The sequence below is a fragment of the Heliangelus exortis genome, chromosome 5 (assembly GCF_036169615.1).
Source record: "Heliangelus exortis chromosome 5, bHelExo1.hap1, whole genome shotgun sequence".
In the NCBI taxonomy this organism is placed as follows: Eukaryota; Metazoa; Chordata; class Aves; order Apodiformes; family Trochilidae; genus Heliangelus; species Heliangelus exortis.
In genome coordinates, this window is record NC_092426.1 from 2,275,815 (window position 1) to 2,290,726 (window position 14,912).

General features: G+C 41.7%; 1 protein-coding gene across 2 annotated transcripts in view; it reads right to left on the reverse strand.

The window, feature by feature from the left end:
- The window catches only part of MAP4K5 (mitogen-activated protein kinase kinase kinase kinase 5), a 69,048-nt gene that overhangs the window by 11,089 nt on the left and 43,047 nt on the right, over positions 1-14,912 (reverse strand). The window contains exons 12-26 of one of the 2 annotated variants that reach the window (XM_071745107.1): positions 13,516-13,597; positions 12,772-12,888; positions 12,353-12,431; positions 11,253-11,311; positions 9,927-9,991; positions 7,223-7,267; positions 6,252-6,294; positions 5,604-5,814; positions 4,985-5,082; positions 4,842-4,883; positions 4,140-4,224; positions 3,442-3,521; positions 2,067-2,127; positions 1,042-1,156; positions 851-909 (exon numbers count right to left, since the gene is read on the reverse strand). In XM_071745107.1, the coding sequence (XP_071601208.1) occupies positions 851-909; positions 1,042-1,156; positions 2,067-2,127; positions 3,442-3,521; positions 4,140-4,224; positions 4,842-4,883; positions 4,985-5,082; positions 5,604-5,814; positions 6,252-6,294; positions 7,223-7,267; positions 9,927-9,991; positions 11,253-11,311; positions 12,353-12,431; positions 12,772-12,888; positions 13,516-13,597 (1,241 nt within the window). The remainder of the gene's footprint in view (positions 1-850; positions 910-1,041; positions 1,157-2,066; positions 2,128-3,441; positions 3,522-4,139; positions 4,225-4,841; positions 4,884-4,984; positions 5,083-5,603; positions 5,815-6,251; positions 6,295-7,222; positions 7,268-9,926; positions 9,992-11,252; positions 11,312-12,352; positions 12,432-12,771; positions 12,889-13,515; positions 13,598-14,912) is intronic. The other variant, XM_071745109.1, reaches the window with a different exon arrangement.

Genomic DNA, 14,912 nt, shown 5'->3' on the forward strand with positions numbered 1-14,912 from the left:
AAGGTCCAGGTCAAGTTGTGGTTTAAAATTTTAAAAATTCCCAAGCAATGAAGATGGCCCAGAACTTCTTGTGAGCTTTGACAGTGAATGCAATAATATGATAAAGGGTTTGGGTTTTTTATAATGTTGTGGATATACAACCAGCTGGACTTCAGGATCATTTCTAAATATCCTTTTTTTAGACACTACAACTGAGCTAAACAGGATATCCCAGTTTGCAACTAGGTATTTTATACTCAGCTTTAGGCATTTTTTTAAGAGTGTAAAGGCACAATTTCACACAGCACTGGTGCTGCTTTCACAAGGCCATGCATTCTGTAGAAAGCCCCAGGGTTTTTGAAAGTCAGTGAAGCCAAAGACAAACCTCTACCTTCAAAAAACTTGAATTCTTTTGTGTGCACTTAGAATCTGAGTGATGGCTTCACTTCTCCCCAGACTGACATCATTTTTATTAATGTCCAGACCTTTCTTTGTGGCAAGTACTCAATTAGCCTTGCTAAGTTGGACTTGGGTCAAAGCTGGAGCCAAACTGATGAAGCAGAGAGCATTTTGAGCTTGGGCAACAAGTCTGGGGTTCTGTCACAAGTGTCACACTTGTAGGCAGGCTTTGTGTCCCAAGACCCAGCTGGCTCTGGTGGCACCTGAAGCCTATGACCCCAAACACTGACTCAGGCACTGAGAGCTTCAGCAGCAATCAGAGTGACAGCTGCCTGGTTCTCCTGGGTTTCCCTTTGGACTTGCTGCAGGCAGCAACATTCTGAGGTGAAAAGCTGACACAAAAACTGCTTTCCCATGCCCTGCCCAACAACAGAGGCCATGAAAAAACCTGCAGAAGTGCAGAGTCACTCACCTATGCAGCATTTGTGGCATCCTTTTGTATCGGGGATCTTTGTGGTTAAGGCAAACTTCCTGGAGTAATGATGAAAAAAAGGATCAACAAGAGATGTCCAAGGCCCTTCATGCTCCCCATTCAACAGCACAAAGAGTATTTATGGGAATTTTCACTTGTTCATAATTGTCTGTAAGTGAAAGATTGTTTACCTTGGTAATATTTTGTCAGGAAACCGATGGGTTTGAATGTGAGCAGCTAATCCTGTTTTTTTGGCTTGTTCAAACAAAGCTATTAAATTATGGGAGTAGAGCTGGAATGTTTTTCCTGTAAGAGAGAAAAGCACAACTGACATTGCACCCAGGCCTCCAGCAGAGAAAACTGCACTTTTTTGTAAAAATGTATGTACAGCAAATTACCTTCTAGGGAACGGGGCACGTGTGTCAGGTATTTCAGGCCCAGTTATGGAGAAAGAGAAAACAACAATAATAATTCATACAGAGAAGACATGGAGTTCAGCTCAAAGTTCCTTTCATTAACACTAAAGCAGCTCTGGAAGTTAATTTTTATGTATTTTTAGAAGGCTGTAATCATATATCAACAATTAATTCTATTAGGACATCTTTTTTTTTAAATCTATATAGCAATAGAAATGGTGCTACACAAACCCCTGTATTTAGGAGCACAGTCCTACAATTACTCTACATGCCACTGTGTCTCTGTTTCCTACCTACAGTATCCTCTTCTAGGACATTCCTGAAAAATGTATTTTTTTCAAAAATGAGCCTGCTGGATTAGCAGTATTTCACAGCCACCTCATTCTCCTCCCAAATGAGATTCTGTTTTAGGGTGGATTTATTTGCTGAGTCTGGTTCATACCAAAGATGCTGCCAGGCTGCAATATACTGAGAGTGATCAAACACATTTTCATTATGTATCTGTGTTAATCCCCTCCTAATTCTGTTCTAACACATCCTTATTGCAACTCTTGCTTGATGAATACCAAGTGCTGAGCTTTTCAAAACTAACTAAAAATAAATTAAAAATATATAGTGAGACACTGCAGACAACTGGGTGTACTACCTGTAAATATCCAGTTTTATCTCTGAAAGTCTTTCAGAAGAAACAAGGCACAGTTTTCTACTTCAGTACAATCAGAATGCATTGTACTGAGCTATAACTTTAAATGTTTGCCTTTATTTACAATTTTTTTAGTTCTCCCTTTATTCAAACATACCTGACAGGGACATTAAGGTGTTATTGATGACATAGAGCCAGGTGCACTTTCGGGGAAATAACTGGAGAAAGAAAATATTTCCATTAATAGAAACATACAGGAATTTTCAGTTGTGGTTTTCCCTGCTGGCTGCAGCTCCACTGCCATTCCTGCAGGGATCAACACTGGGGAGAATCTCAGCTGCAACTAACAGCTTCCCCTTTAATCCATTCTTTGGACCTTTTGCTTAGCCCTTCCCTCTGTCTGAAAATCTTCATCCTTTCCCTCTCCTACCCCTGAAATTTTCCAAATTCAATTTTTCTTTGTTGTTTAATTAGCAGCGTGGAGCCAAAGCAGAACAAGTGCCAAGGCTGGAATACCACATACAGAAAGATAGATAACATTATTATAGATGAATACTAAATCCCACACAAGTTAGAAGAGGGGAAAAAGAGTGTTAGTATTTTCTGAGCAACTTGAATTACCACAAAATCCTGTATTTTGTGGGGCTTGCCTGTGCATTTTTGTTAATGTGCTGCTCTGGAAGTTCATGGAAGAACCAGGAATCATTTTTGTTTCAGAGAGGCTCACAGGGAAGCTAGGCTAGATTTGAGAAGCTTTCCAAGTCAAGAACCACTTCTTGACAACCTGAAGGGAATTTTGGTAAATTTTTGCCCTTCTCAAGTTTCTTTCCTCTAGCATGATGCTCCCAGGAGCAGAGGATTTTCTCCTCTTAAGCACAGACCTCTGTGAAATCACCCTTTCTCTCACTAATACTCAGATACACTCACCCTTCCACCTCAGCTCTCTGACTTGTGCTATATCCCAACTGAACTTAAAAGCTCTTTTCAGGCCTGAAGTGCCTTTTTGAACTGCTTTAGAAGCCTACAGGTATAAATTTCATTAGCAGCAGCTGCCAATGCATCCCTTCCAAGAATATTCTGCTATTCCTGATGCTAAAAAAGTAACAATATAGTGAGTGTATGAATTGGCTTTGGAAAGGCTTAGAGGGCCCCAAAAAAGAGAAGCAAATGTGTATTTAATGTGTATTTATTGGCAGTAACAATGCCAGTTAAATGAAATGACTGAGGGCTTTGGTAGCATCCAGTAGAGAAGCAACATGCCATCTAGTGGAAATAAGGAGAGAAAAGGCAGGCAATGGATTGTCTCCAAGGAAAAGAAACATGTTACTCATTTAAAAGCAGTGTTACACAAGGAGAAGCAAAAAATTCGGGTAGGCAGGGGAGCTGTTAATTTTTGGACTTCCATTGGTGGCTTCAATGTGCATCAGCTTATGCACAAAGCCTGGTGTCCCATCTTACCCCTCTAATAGCAAACTGTGGTGTTTTGTAGTATCTCCAAATCTATTCTGTGTGTTCAGTACACCAAAACTCACCTGTTCCATTGTTGCTTCATGAAGTTCATTCAAATTCAAAGTATAGATTCCTTCTTCTGTGCCAAAGATAATGTACTGATCTAAAAAATTTAAGATAAATCAATTATTCACAGAACTATGGAATGTCAGGGGTTGGGAGGGAGCTGTGGAGCTGCTCCAGTGCCAGCCCTGCCCCAGCAGGATCCCCCAGGGCAGGACACACAGAACACATCCAGGGGGGGTTGGAAAGGCTCCAGAGAAGGAGACTCCACAACCTCTCTGGGCAGCCTGGGCCAGGGCTCCCTCAGCCTCCCAGCAGAGAAGTTTCTCCTCAGCTTCAGCTGGAACTTCCTCTGTTCTCCCTTCACCCCATTATTCCTTGTCCTACTCCTGGGCACCACTGAGCAGAGATTGGCCCCTTCCTCTTGCCCCCCACCCCTCAGCTATTGATGGACATTCAGAGATCCCCTCTCAGCCTTCTCTTCTCCAGCCTCAACAGCCCCAGGGCTCTCACTCTTTCTCCCCAGCAGAGATGCTCAAGTCCCTTCAGCATCCTCAGAGCTCTCCCTTGGCCTCTCTCCAGCAGATCCCTGTCTCTCTGCAACTGGGGAGCCCCAAACTGGATCCAGTATTCCAGGTGTTTGATAAAATATTCCAGTATTTCACAACAAGCTTGGGCAACAGGCAGGTTTAAAAATACAAACCTAAAACAATTTTACCTTTAGTATCTGGATGTATCCATGATGTTGCACAATTAATCTTCAAAGGACAACCATCAAAGACTTTGGAAAAACAGGCTCCCATCTGAAAAACACCAAAACTGAAGCCTGCAACAAGCTTACAGTATGAAGTAGTTATCTTCTGGCACTTGGCCACTTAGCAGACACACTGGGACACCCCTCTGCTCTCTTTTCTTCAGACACAAACTTACTCTACCATGTTCTGATGCAAAACATTTTTATCTTTCTCAAAAGCTACAATAGAGCCTTCCAAATCTTTTTTGTCCAGAAACACAAAGAGGGATCAGAACAATCTGAACAATTTTAAGTACCTACTGGGTAAAAATAATATTGAGAGCTTATGTAAATGGTGTAGGAAGGGAAAACAAGCAGAAATGTTGAAGTAATAACACCCTCTCACAATACTACCACCTCTCCCCCTTTCTCTTTACTAAACAGGATCTGCCACTGGAGATCACAGCCCACAGAGCCAGTGAAGTCTCCAACCCTTTACATCCAGACTGAATGGTGAAAGAATTTTGAGAAAAGGAAACAGATACTGTGGATTCAGTAAAGGAAAAGTAACAGGGTACAAGATGCAGAAAATCAGCCCAGATGAGCTGGTGGTTTTTTCTCTTGTCCCTGGAGACATCCCATGAGAGCAGGAACCCAATAACTCCTACTGCAAATGAGATTTCTTACCAGCACCTTTGGTGTTGGTGGCAAACCATTGATTGCAGGCTTCTGTGGGAAGAAAGAAACATCATAAAACACCTCCCATGCACCAGTGTTAAACTAGCAAGCTGATGTGACACTGAAATCAGACTGAGAATCAAAAAACTTACAGGAAAATCTCTTTTCTCTTTTTTCCGTGGCAGCTGAGGGATTTGTCCAGACCCTTCTACATTTTCTTCAATGAGTTTCAGCATGCCTTCCCCATTTCCTGAAAAGAAACCCAGACACATTTTGTAGCTCACTTCACAGATTGAAACATAAAATATCTCGTTGCCTCTTCTCTCTTCTCCCCTGTGTCCAGCAGGAGTGGAGAAGTGAGCTCTGAAACTCCACACAGTAGCTGAGCCCTTCCCAGGGCAGCTCTCACCCTCCTGTATGCTGAGCTACACACTCCTAAAGTAATAAATATCATCCAAACAGTCCCTGGGCCAAACAGAACTGAGAATAAAGCTGTGGCAAGGTCCTTGCAGATGATCCTCCCTGCACATTGGTGGTTTTTATGCTATTCCTGAAGGCTACATGGTACTGGTACTGACTGGGTGAGTGTCCTTCTTTTGGGGAGAACATTTCCACCATGGGGCCCAGCTCCAGGAAAAGTCATCACACAGGTAAGAAAGAAAGCTGCACCTTGTGATGATATTCAAAAAATGATCTACTGAAAATAACTGACCCTAGAACTGGTTTTTTCCACAGGATGCAAGTCAACTTTAAGAAAATGAATGCATTTACCTAAGTCACTGTATCTGGCTGTGAGCAATCCAGGGCTACTGATGCTGCTGGTCATACCAACAGGGGAAGAATCAGCCTGAGGTCCACAGACAGGGATGCTCTGTCTCCTGTGAGCTGCTGGGGCTCTGTTCTGTGAATCTGGGAAATGTTTTATTGTCTGACATTTCTCATCCTCTGGGAGGTTTTCCTCTGGATAACTGTTTATTCTTGGCTGCAACAAAGCAAAAGAGGTGAAGGTTAACTGGGAAATGGCACCTGGAAGCCCACATTTCAGACAAGCTGAATTCAACTCAGACTGCTCCTACGTTAAAAAAAAATAATCTCAGCTTGTAATAAAAAGGTATCTGACAGCAGAATCAGGCATTTCTTCTCTGATGGGAAGTCACAGCAGCAGGCAGAATGCAGAACAAGAGACCATCCCAAGCATTATGCTCTCTTTAGAGGGAAAATACCTACAAGTCCCTTTGTCTAGGGCAGTGCTGAAGACCAGGAGATCCCAGAGGCCAAGACTGCAAAAACCACTGCAAAATGTGAAGTCTGCTAGTAAATGGTATTTAACAGAGTTTATAACTCACTGAGAGCATCAGACAGAAGAGCTGCAGAGGCTGCCCAAGTGGGATTTGCCTCCTAAAAAACACCATCTCTTACCTTAGGAGGTAGTGGAGGTGGCCCTGCTCGCTTTAGTGTTGATCTGCAATGAAAAGGTATCTTGGTTAAGCCAACAACACCAACAGGACTGCTTGAGAACACAGACTGTAAATAACATGAGCTAGCTGCATAGGAAAGGCAATCACAGCTTTGCACAATCAGGGTTAAACTAGAAGTCCAAGAGTGGGGAAAAAAGCACGTTAATTTGGTTAAAAGTGTTGGGGTTTTTTTGATAAACTCATCTTCTTTCATAAATGCCAATGTTACAGAGCATTCAGTGGTGAAGGATATTTGAAATCAGCAAATCAGCAAATAAATATATGCTCAGGGACTGGTTCCCTGCAGGTGCCCCTTTTCACTGCTTGTAATTTACTTTTGCTCTTGTTTTTTTGCTAGGAAATTCTTCCCAACAGTGAAAATGCTGCATTTCTGGATCAGCCAGTAGATCACATCACAGAGCAATGTCCTCCCGTGCTTTTTTCAAAGTTTATTTAAAAACAAGCTTCTTGGGAACCTACTCACAGCCACCCTAATTGCACCCACACTTCAGGGCCAACCCACAAAGAGGTTCCCTACCCTTTGCAGCTTTTGTTCCAGATCAGACAAACATTTGGACACCAGAGGAGCTGCACATGCCCTACCAGAGCTCTGCAGGACTATCTGCATGTCCTGGCTCAGGATCAATGGATTAACCAAGACAAAATCTGCTTTAAAGTATTAGGCATTTCCATATGCACTCCAAGATAACCTGAGGAAGGAGAGCAAGGGAGGAAAGCACTGCTCTGTGGATGTTCTCCTGATGATCAGATGAACAGTCAAGCATGTGTTAGGCCTTTGGGTGCATCCTGCCCTGACTTATTTACACCTGGCAGAGCTGCCTGCAGCATTTGAAGGAGAGAGGGTTTGCCAGAGAGCTGCTTGCTTTAGCAGGAGCCACAGGGAGCAAACACAACTGTAGGAGATCCACTCACTCTTCAACATCTTCAAGCCCGTCGCCAAATTTTGTAAGCAGTCCCCTAGGTAAAATGTTTGTAAAATTAAAAGTTCTGCTCTGAGGTCAACACGTGCAACTGAACCCAGGGCTGACATCATTTCATTTCATAACAAGCACCTCCCAGACCTTTTCAAAACAAAGTGCTTCTCTCTAACCCTCTCTCATTTTGTGTGGTCCTTTCCTTCCCCCCACCCCCAATGAGTAATTTAAGCTTTCTTCCATCCCTGATACCATCAACTCATCTTTCACTGCCTACCTGGTACTTTAAATATTGCTGAAATGCCTAATAAAAGTGCAGCATTAAAAAATGAAATTAATTGAAATAAAATGAAAGTAAAATGAAATAGAATATGAGAACAGAGGCAGCTACTAGGAAACAAATGAAGAAAAGCTTTCTGAAGGGAAGTTCCCTGCTTCAGTGCTATGTTCTAAACACACAGACTGTTTCCCATCACAGTGGGAATTTTTCTTTCAAAGCTACCCCAGGGTCAAAAAAAAAAAACCCCCAAAACTGACTAGATGATCAAAGCAGAACTGAAAATATCATCTTGCAACAAATCAAAATTGGTGAAATTGTGCAAAGCAGCAATTCTCCAGCTGTCTTAAAAAAAATAAACAAAATAAATGAACTGCATTAAAAACTGCAAATCTAACCCCATTAAAGTGCATTCCTTAGTACACTGTTGTGATGCTGTGCAGTCTGGGCTTCTGCATTTAGAAGTGGGGAGGTGAGGAGGCATTTCAGAACCTGGCAGAATGTTCAACCAGGGACAGGATGGAGAGAAGTCCAGTGAAGTCCAAACCTCTGCCTGCAGAGCAGACATCCCCATGCCCCACCAACTCACACATCCTTCCAGAACATGTCACCCAGGGATAGCAAACAGGAAAAGGAAAACATCTTCTATAAAAACTAACCCTGTGAAATTTGGGTTAAGGTAAAATTTCCCTGCAAGTTACTCCTGGAAGGAAAGTGACAGGCAGTTGCTAACAGGAGCTATTAAAAAAAAATTTTTTTTTTGGAAGTCCAACCATCAACAAAAACCACCTCAATAATACAGAACATGTATTTTAAAAGTCATTTTACAATGAGGAAAAAAAAATGAGAAGTTCAACCATCAGGTAAAATATCTGGTATCCCTCTTCCCAGTCAAGTAATTCCTGACTTGAAGATAATGACCATTCACTCTGCTAAAAGCCAAAGGGCATGAACAGCAAGGACCCCCAGCACACATCCTCTCTGGGATTACTCAGAATTGCTGGGACACCAGAGCTATGTGTTTCCTGTTTATCTTTGCAAACTGGAAGTGGTTTCCAAGTAAGCAGCACAGATTCACGACCCAGAAAACTTTCTGCCTGTCCTCCTTTCAACACTAAATCTGCATTTTTTAACATTTGCTGTGGCTACTTTCATTCTGCTTTTTAATCCAGTACTCAGCTGGTACAGACAATAATGCTACAGAAACAGAACCAAACCAAGAAGTCACTTTACTGGGAGGATTTTCCCTCCCTCCCTCCCTCCTCCTTGACCCTGCAGCTCTCAGCTGGCTGCAGAAACTCAGGCACTGCCCAGTGAGGTTTTCAGCTCATCAGAGTCACACAAACAAAGCCAAGAGGAAGGAAAGCAGCTGCTGTCACTGCTGGCCAGGGAAAGGCAGGGCCCAGAGAGCCACCCCAAACTTTTTTACTACAATGACAGCAAGACCAGAAAAGCAGATTGAGCTTTAAAAGTCCCAAACACCAGCAAACTCCAGAGCCAGCTTTGCAGGGGGCTGCAATGTCAGCTGACAGCTTATGCAAGCTTTTATCTGCAGAAAAGCCAAAAAACCTCCCCATCTGCTAGGACTCAGTTCCAACTAAAGATAGGAAATGGGTTCTTTGAGCTGAGCAATTATTTCAGCTGAAACACCATCCTTCCCTCCACATGTGCATCAGTCAGGACTCCTGAACTTCATATTCTTCACTGCAAATTCAAAGATTGCTTTTAAAGGCAGAATCCAGTAGTTTGCAGGAAAGGGAAGCCCCACACCTAATAAATTCAGTCCTAACTCAAGAGTTGTGCTCCTTTACTTCATTCAGGTCTGCTTTATCCCAGGGGAAATCACTTATATCTTTACCTAAAACATTCCCCCCTGGAACACTACCTGACTGTATTCCAAATGATGCAGCAGGAGCAGTGGTGCCACTGCACTGAACCTGCTAAAACTCCACAACTTCACAACTGGTTTCTCCTTCCCTTTCTTGCAAGGCCCTGGCTGCAAACATGAGTTGTCACAGGATGTCACAACCACAGCTCAGAAGAGAAGTGCAAGGCCAGGGCAGGCTCCTGAACTCAGCCCCTGGGAGGTTACCAGCTTGGCTGCAGAAAATTGACCTTGGCTGGGTGATTTAATCGTGCTGACTGTGCTTTCACACTCCACTTCCCACCTACAACTGAGGAACTACAATAAATTTAAAACAAACCACTTTGTGATTAGAAGAGATTAAAAGCCATTCCCCAAGAGAATAACCCACCAGGTGCAGAGGGAGGACTGCACACTGGGTAAAATCTCCTTTAACTTTATGAATATTAAAGTGGAGCAGGGCTTATGGTTTGATTTTCCACTGTAGCTCCATTTTTTTTTCTAAGAGTATTTTCATATTAAGTCAGAGAAATAAAAGATGTTTTTTAAATCTGTACTTACTTGCTGCTTCCACCATCAACAAAAGGATTCCAATGTGAAGCAAAGTCAGTGCCAGCTGCCACGACCTGAAGATGCAGAAGATGCAGATATTTTCATTTTTTTTTCTTTCCCTTGTCAAACCTTTTCAACAGCACATGAAGAGGCCTGGGAGATTCCCAAGCCCTGCAAAATGACTCAGAAGCAGTCAAATACAATTCTGAAGTGAAATAATATTTTACAACCTAATTGTAAAAGCACTTGTTGAAAAGATAAGTTTGGTTTTTTGAAAAAATTTTTCACCCTGAGGACAGTCAGAGCTTGGAATGGTCTCCCAGGGGAAGGGGAGGATTCCCCCACTCTGGAAAGTTTGAAGACTCAGCTTGAGGGGGTGCTGAGACATCTCAGAGAAACAAGAATCTGAGAAGGGTTGGAGCAGATGGGCCTTGGGGTCCCTTCCAACCTGAGAGTCTGGGATTCTGATTCTTCTTCTTAGATATAAAAGCAGCACCTGGAAATAGTGTAATGCCAACAGCAATAAGTAACACAGTAGCAAAAATTTATGGTGAAAGTCATGATTTTCCATTCCAGGCACATCCAAGACACTCTTCCAACAAGTGAATACACTGCAGTCACCTCCAAAACTTGTAGGAGATGCTGGGAGTGCTCCTGTCACTAGAAAGGGAACTGCAGGGACCTGCCTGGTAGCAACAGACCCAGATCTGATCAGTCACAGTCAAAAAAAGATGAGCTCATACCTACCTGGACAAGTGCAGTAAAAAAAACAGGAATGGGATTTTTTCAGGAGTGCTGAGCCCTACTGTCTCCAAATCCAGCTTAGGGGCAGCTGTTGCTATTCACAACACTTCTTAAAAAATGAAGCCCTTGTGTACCCAGGCACATCTGAGTCCCACAGAACATTAGAGAGCTGATCTGCAGGGAACTGCTGAGGGCTGGAACAAACAGCACCAGCTCACAGGGGGCAAAACTGGCTGCATGTGAGCTGGCTGCCCTCCAAGAAACAAGCAGCAAATAGTAGGAAGAGCAGGGACTCAGATGCAGAATGGCCCCTTCACATTATCAAATTAATTGGCATGTTTAGGTTTGGGTTTGTTTTGGTTTTTTTTTCAACCGAGAGTGACTCTGCACAAAACACAGAGGGCAAATCATTTTCCTAAAAATGTGGCAATTGTCTGACAACCAAGAGTTGGTCTACTCATGACTTTATAGTTCAGAGATGGATTAATTTGAGTTGAACTGCAATCAAGACACTATGATTTTAATAAATGAAAGAAAAAACAAACCATTTTTGTTTAAAACAAACAAAACCAGTTTTGTTTTGAAACTTACCATTTCATCCCGAGCTTCAGTTTCTTTCCGTAGAGGTGGCTCAAACTGCAGCTTATCAACTATAAAACATTGTATTTTTACATTTAATACCCACAACATTAAGCTAGTGCTTTTTCAAAGCTTACAGCAGTGAAACATTTTGTAACAGATCTAAATATTAGGTACACAACACTGAATTTGCCTATACAACATGACCATCCCTTAAATATCAGCACTTGCTGATATTTAAATATTTTAAATTTGCAAATATGAAAGAAAGAGACCAAAAGTAAACACCAAGGTGTTACATGAAAGTGCACTAAACTGTAACTGCCTAACAGCATGTTACTCTTCAAGCACAGGAAAGACCAGAAAGAGGCTTTTTTTTAACACCAAGCTTTCTAAACGTGTGATGTGCAGAGGAGCAGATCACATTTACACTACAGACATTTATTTAAACCTGAAGAAAGGCTGTTTCTACTCCCCCCAAATGTCAACTTAGATGCAACTGAGCTGTGTATTAATATTATTTTTAAAGGAAAGAAAATATCAACAGAGAATGCATTATGTTAACTTGTACTCTGGTCAGGACAACTATTGCAAAAGCAATCGCTCCACTGGGGTCAAGAAAAAATTGAACTTATGAATGTGAAACAGTGACCAGACAAGCTCAAAATGCTACATATTTTCTAATTTTTCTCATCACACCATGACACCTACTGTAGCCATGTGAAAAGATGCCATTCTCATTATCAACTCGCTCTCATTTTCTGATGTTTGCATGTTATTATTGTTTTGCTGTTTTAAGTAAGGCTGCGTGGTTTGATAGAAATCATGGAGGTGATTGAAAGGCAACTGAAAGGCCAGACAGGATTTCCACATCAGCACTATGATGGAGCAATGAGATGGAATGAAACAGCAGAAAAATATGCAAGTGTTAATTTTGGTTTTGGAAAGATATTGTTAAAGATTCTTGTGCGTGTGCTGCTTCTTTTGGTTTTGTCTCTCAAATGTGCCAACAGGGGAACAGCACACAACAGCAGAGTGACACCTACATCCTCCATCAGTAGAACACAAAAATCAACACCCCCAAAAATGGGTAAAGTACATGAGGAACTTACAGTTTATCTCTGATGCTGTTCTTTCTGCCCTAACATTCCTGTTGGTAGAGCGGATGGTGTGGCGGATGACGGAGTGAGGCTGCAAGGGTGAGAGATGGACAAGCTGAGAGAAGTCAAAGTGGCTTCTGGTGCATCTCAATTAGCAATCAAACCAACAAGGAGCAGGAATAGCTGCTGCAGTCACACATGGTTAGATGTGCCTTTGTCCTACCCCTGCATGGGATCCTTCCATACCCCCACAGCAGAGGAGTGACCAGCACTAGGGCAATATTTCCTGGTTTCTCCCCCAGGATGACTCTAAAATGAGAGCTCTGGAAGTGTTGGAGCAGTGCCCACGTCAAGTTGCATTCTTACATTCCCAAATCATGGGATTTAAACACTAGTTTTATCTAAGAACAGAAAATAAAAGGTGTTCTCACCTCAAAATCATCATCATCAACTCCAATGTAGTGTGTATGGTTGTCAGGATTATTGACTTTGTCCAACAGCTCCACTGCTAAAGATCTTGAAAGCCCAGGCTGCCCTACAAAGCTATGCTGCAACCACAGGAAAGAACAAGTTACAACATGCAGCTGAGACATAACTTGCATTACTAAACATTCCATATAAAATGCCACTGAGTTTTGCCAGCTTTTTGGCTTGAGTGCTTCTTTAATGAATCCTTTAATGAGTTTCTAAGGCCTCCATAAGCATGGAAATGCCACACTTTGGGCCAACTGTTAGTTGGAAATTAAACTGAGTCAACTTCACTTTTCACACATCTAGGAAGGCAGGAATAGATAGATGAACAACTGGTAAATACATCTGTTTTCTATTTTAATGACAGGAAAGAGTCCACATCTATGCAGCTATACCCAAGAGACTGAGATAGTCACTTGCAGAAAGGACAGGCTGAGGCCAAAGCACCAGGCAAATTTCATTTCCCACTGTGACACTTCTGTAATTGTAATTTTTCCTACCAAAAATCATATAAAAAAACTTGATGCTGAACAAAATGTTGCTACTTCCTATAGCTGACCAATGCCTCTTCCCTTCAGATTTCACCACCCGTGTTTTAAGATCAGAGAAAGGAAAGTGCTTCAGTTTGGTTTCTTACTGATCTGTTGCTCACTTTGAAGCAAGAAATCTCTTACTGATGTCATTAAATGTTCCATGCAACTTACAGAGAGGAGCCTGTCTGCTGTTGGCCTCTTCTTTGGGTTTTTTGTAAGTGCTATTTTGACAAAATTATGGAATGTTGATGACCTTAAAGAAAAAGGAAGGTTTATGTTTAATTTTTCAAGAAGATATTTGTAACAGTTACCCAACAGATTACAAAAGAGTGTGTGGAATTAGAATGTTGTCCAAATACTTGACTTAGGTTTGAATAATTACATTTCCATGTTAACAAAATAGGGAAAAAAAATTCCATTTGATTCATGGAACTCACCTGGAAAATGTTTTGGTACAGAAAACAAACCAAATACATATGCTCCTATTTCAACTCTTTCCAGTTTCAATTGTTAGGGAATTTAGTATCAGAAATAAAAACTGTGCATAATGTACCCAAGAAACCCTCAAAATACAGGCAAATCAACAAATTTCAGTGTTCTTGACTACTGGTAGGAAAATAAAGCACAAAGTTGTAGCCAAAAAATTAACTTAATCTTTAAAAAGCTTTGTTGCTATTTTAAGAACAATTTAGGTGCTGCATCACCTCCTTCTAGATCTGAATAATGAGTTGGGGTTATGACTGCACCTACAATTTTTCAAGCATTTTTCTGGCAATTGCACTGGTTTTCCTACACCTCTCTGGGGACAGCATTAGCCTGAGCCTGCTTGCTTTCAGGTCATTTAAAAAACATATTTCCTCTTCCAGTTTTAGCATCTGAAAAGGAGGCACTGGAGAAGTGAAGTGCATTGCTTGGGGTTACATTGAGCAGTTTCAATGCAGGAAACATGCACTTAGAAGGGTTTTCTCCCTTCCTCTAGCACACATCTGCCCACCCAAACAACTGGAGGTAAAACAAATGTGACAGCATCATGAGCAAAAAACTTCTGCATCCCACAATAGTTTCTGAGCCTCAGAAATAAAATATTAGAAAGCATGGTACAAAATCCTGCAGGCATTAGGAAGGTAACACAAGATAAAGAAATCCTTAAAAGATTAAATAATGACCTGTCCCACTGAGAGTTGCAAATACCCTAATAATAGGAGTTAAGGGGAAAGGATAAAAGTTGTTTTTTTTTTCCTAGAACACACCAAGAGGATCCAAGTAGGGAGATTTCATTTTCCTCTGGATGACAGACAGGGGAAAATTTACATAGGTGGAACTGTCCTATGCCTTACTCCTGGTTTTCTGCCACGTCAGAAAACATTTGCTTCTGGACTTTAACCCTTTCTCATTTTCTTTCAGATACTTATAAGAAACATCTCTCAGTGAAACTCCCTGTCAGCAAAATCCCTTCCCAAGTTCAAAACCAGCACACCTTATTTTCCACTATCTCCCTTCTTCACCCATGACAAGTACTATTTTCACATTATCTGCAAAATACTGAACAAAGGAGAGGGTTTAACCTA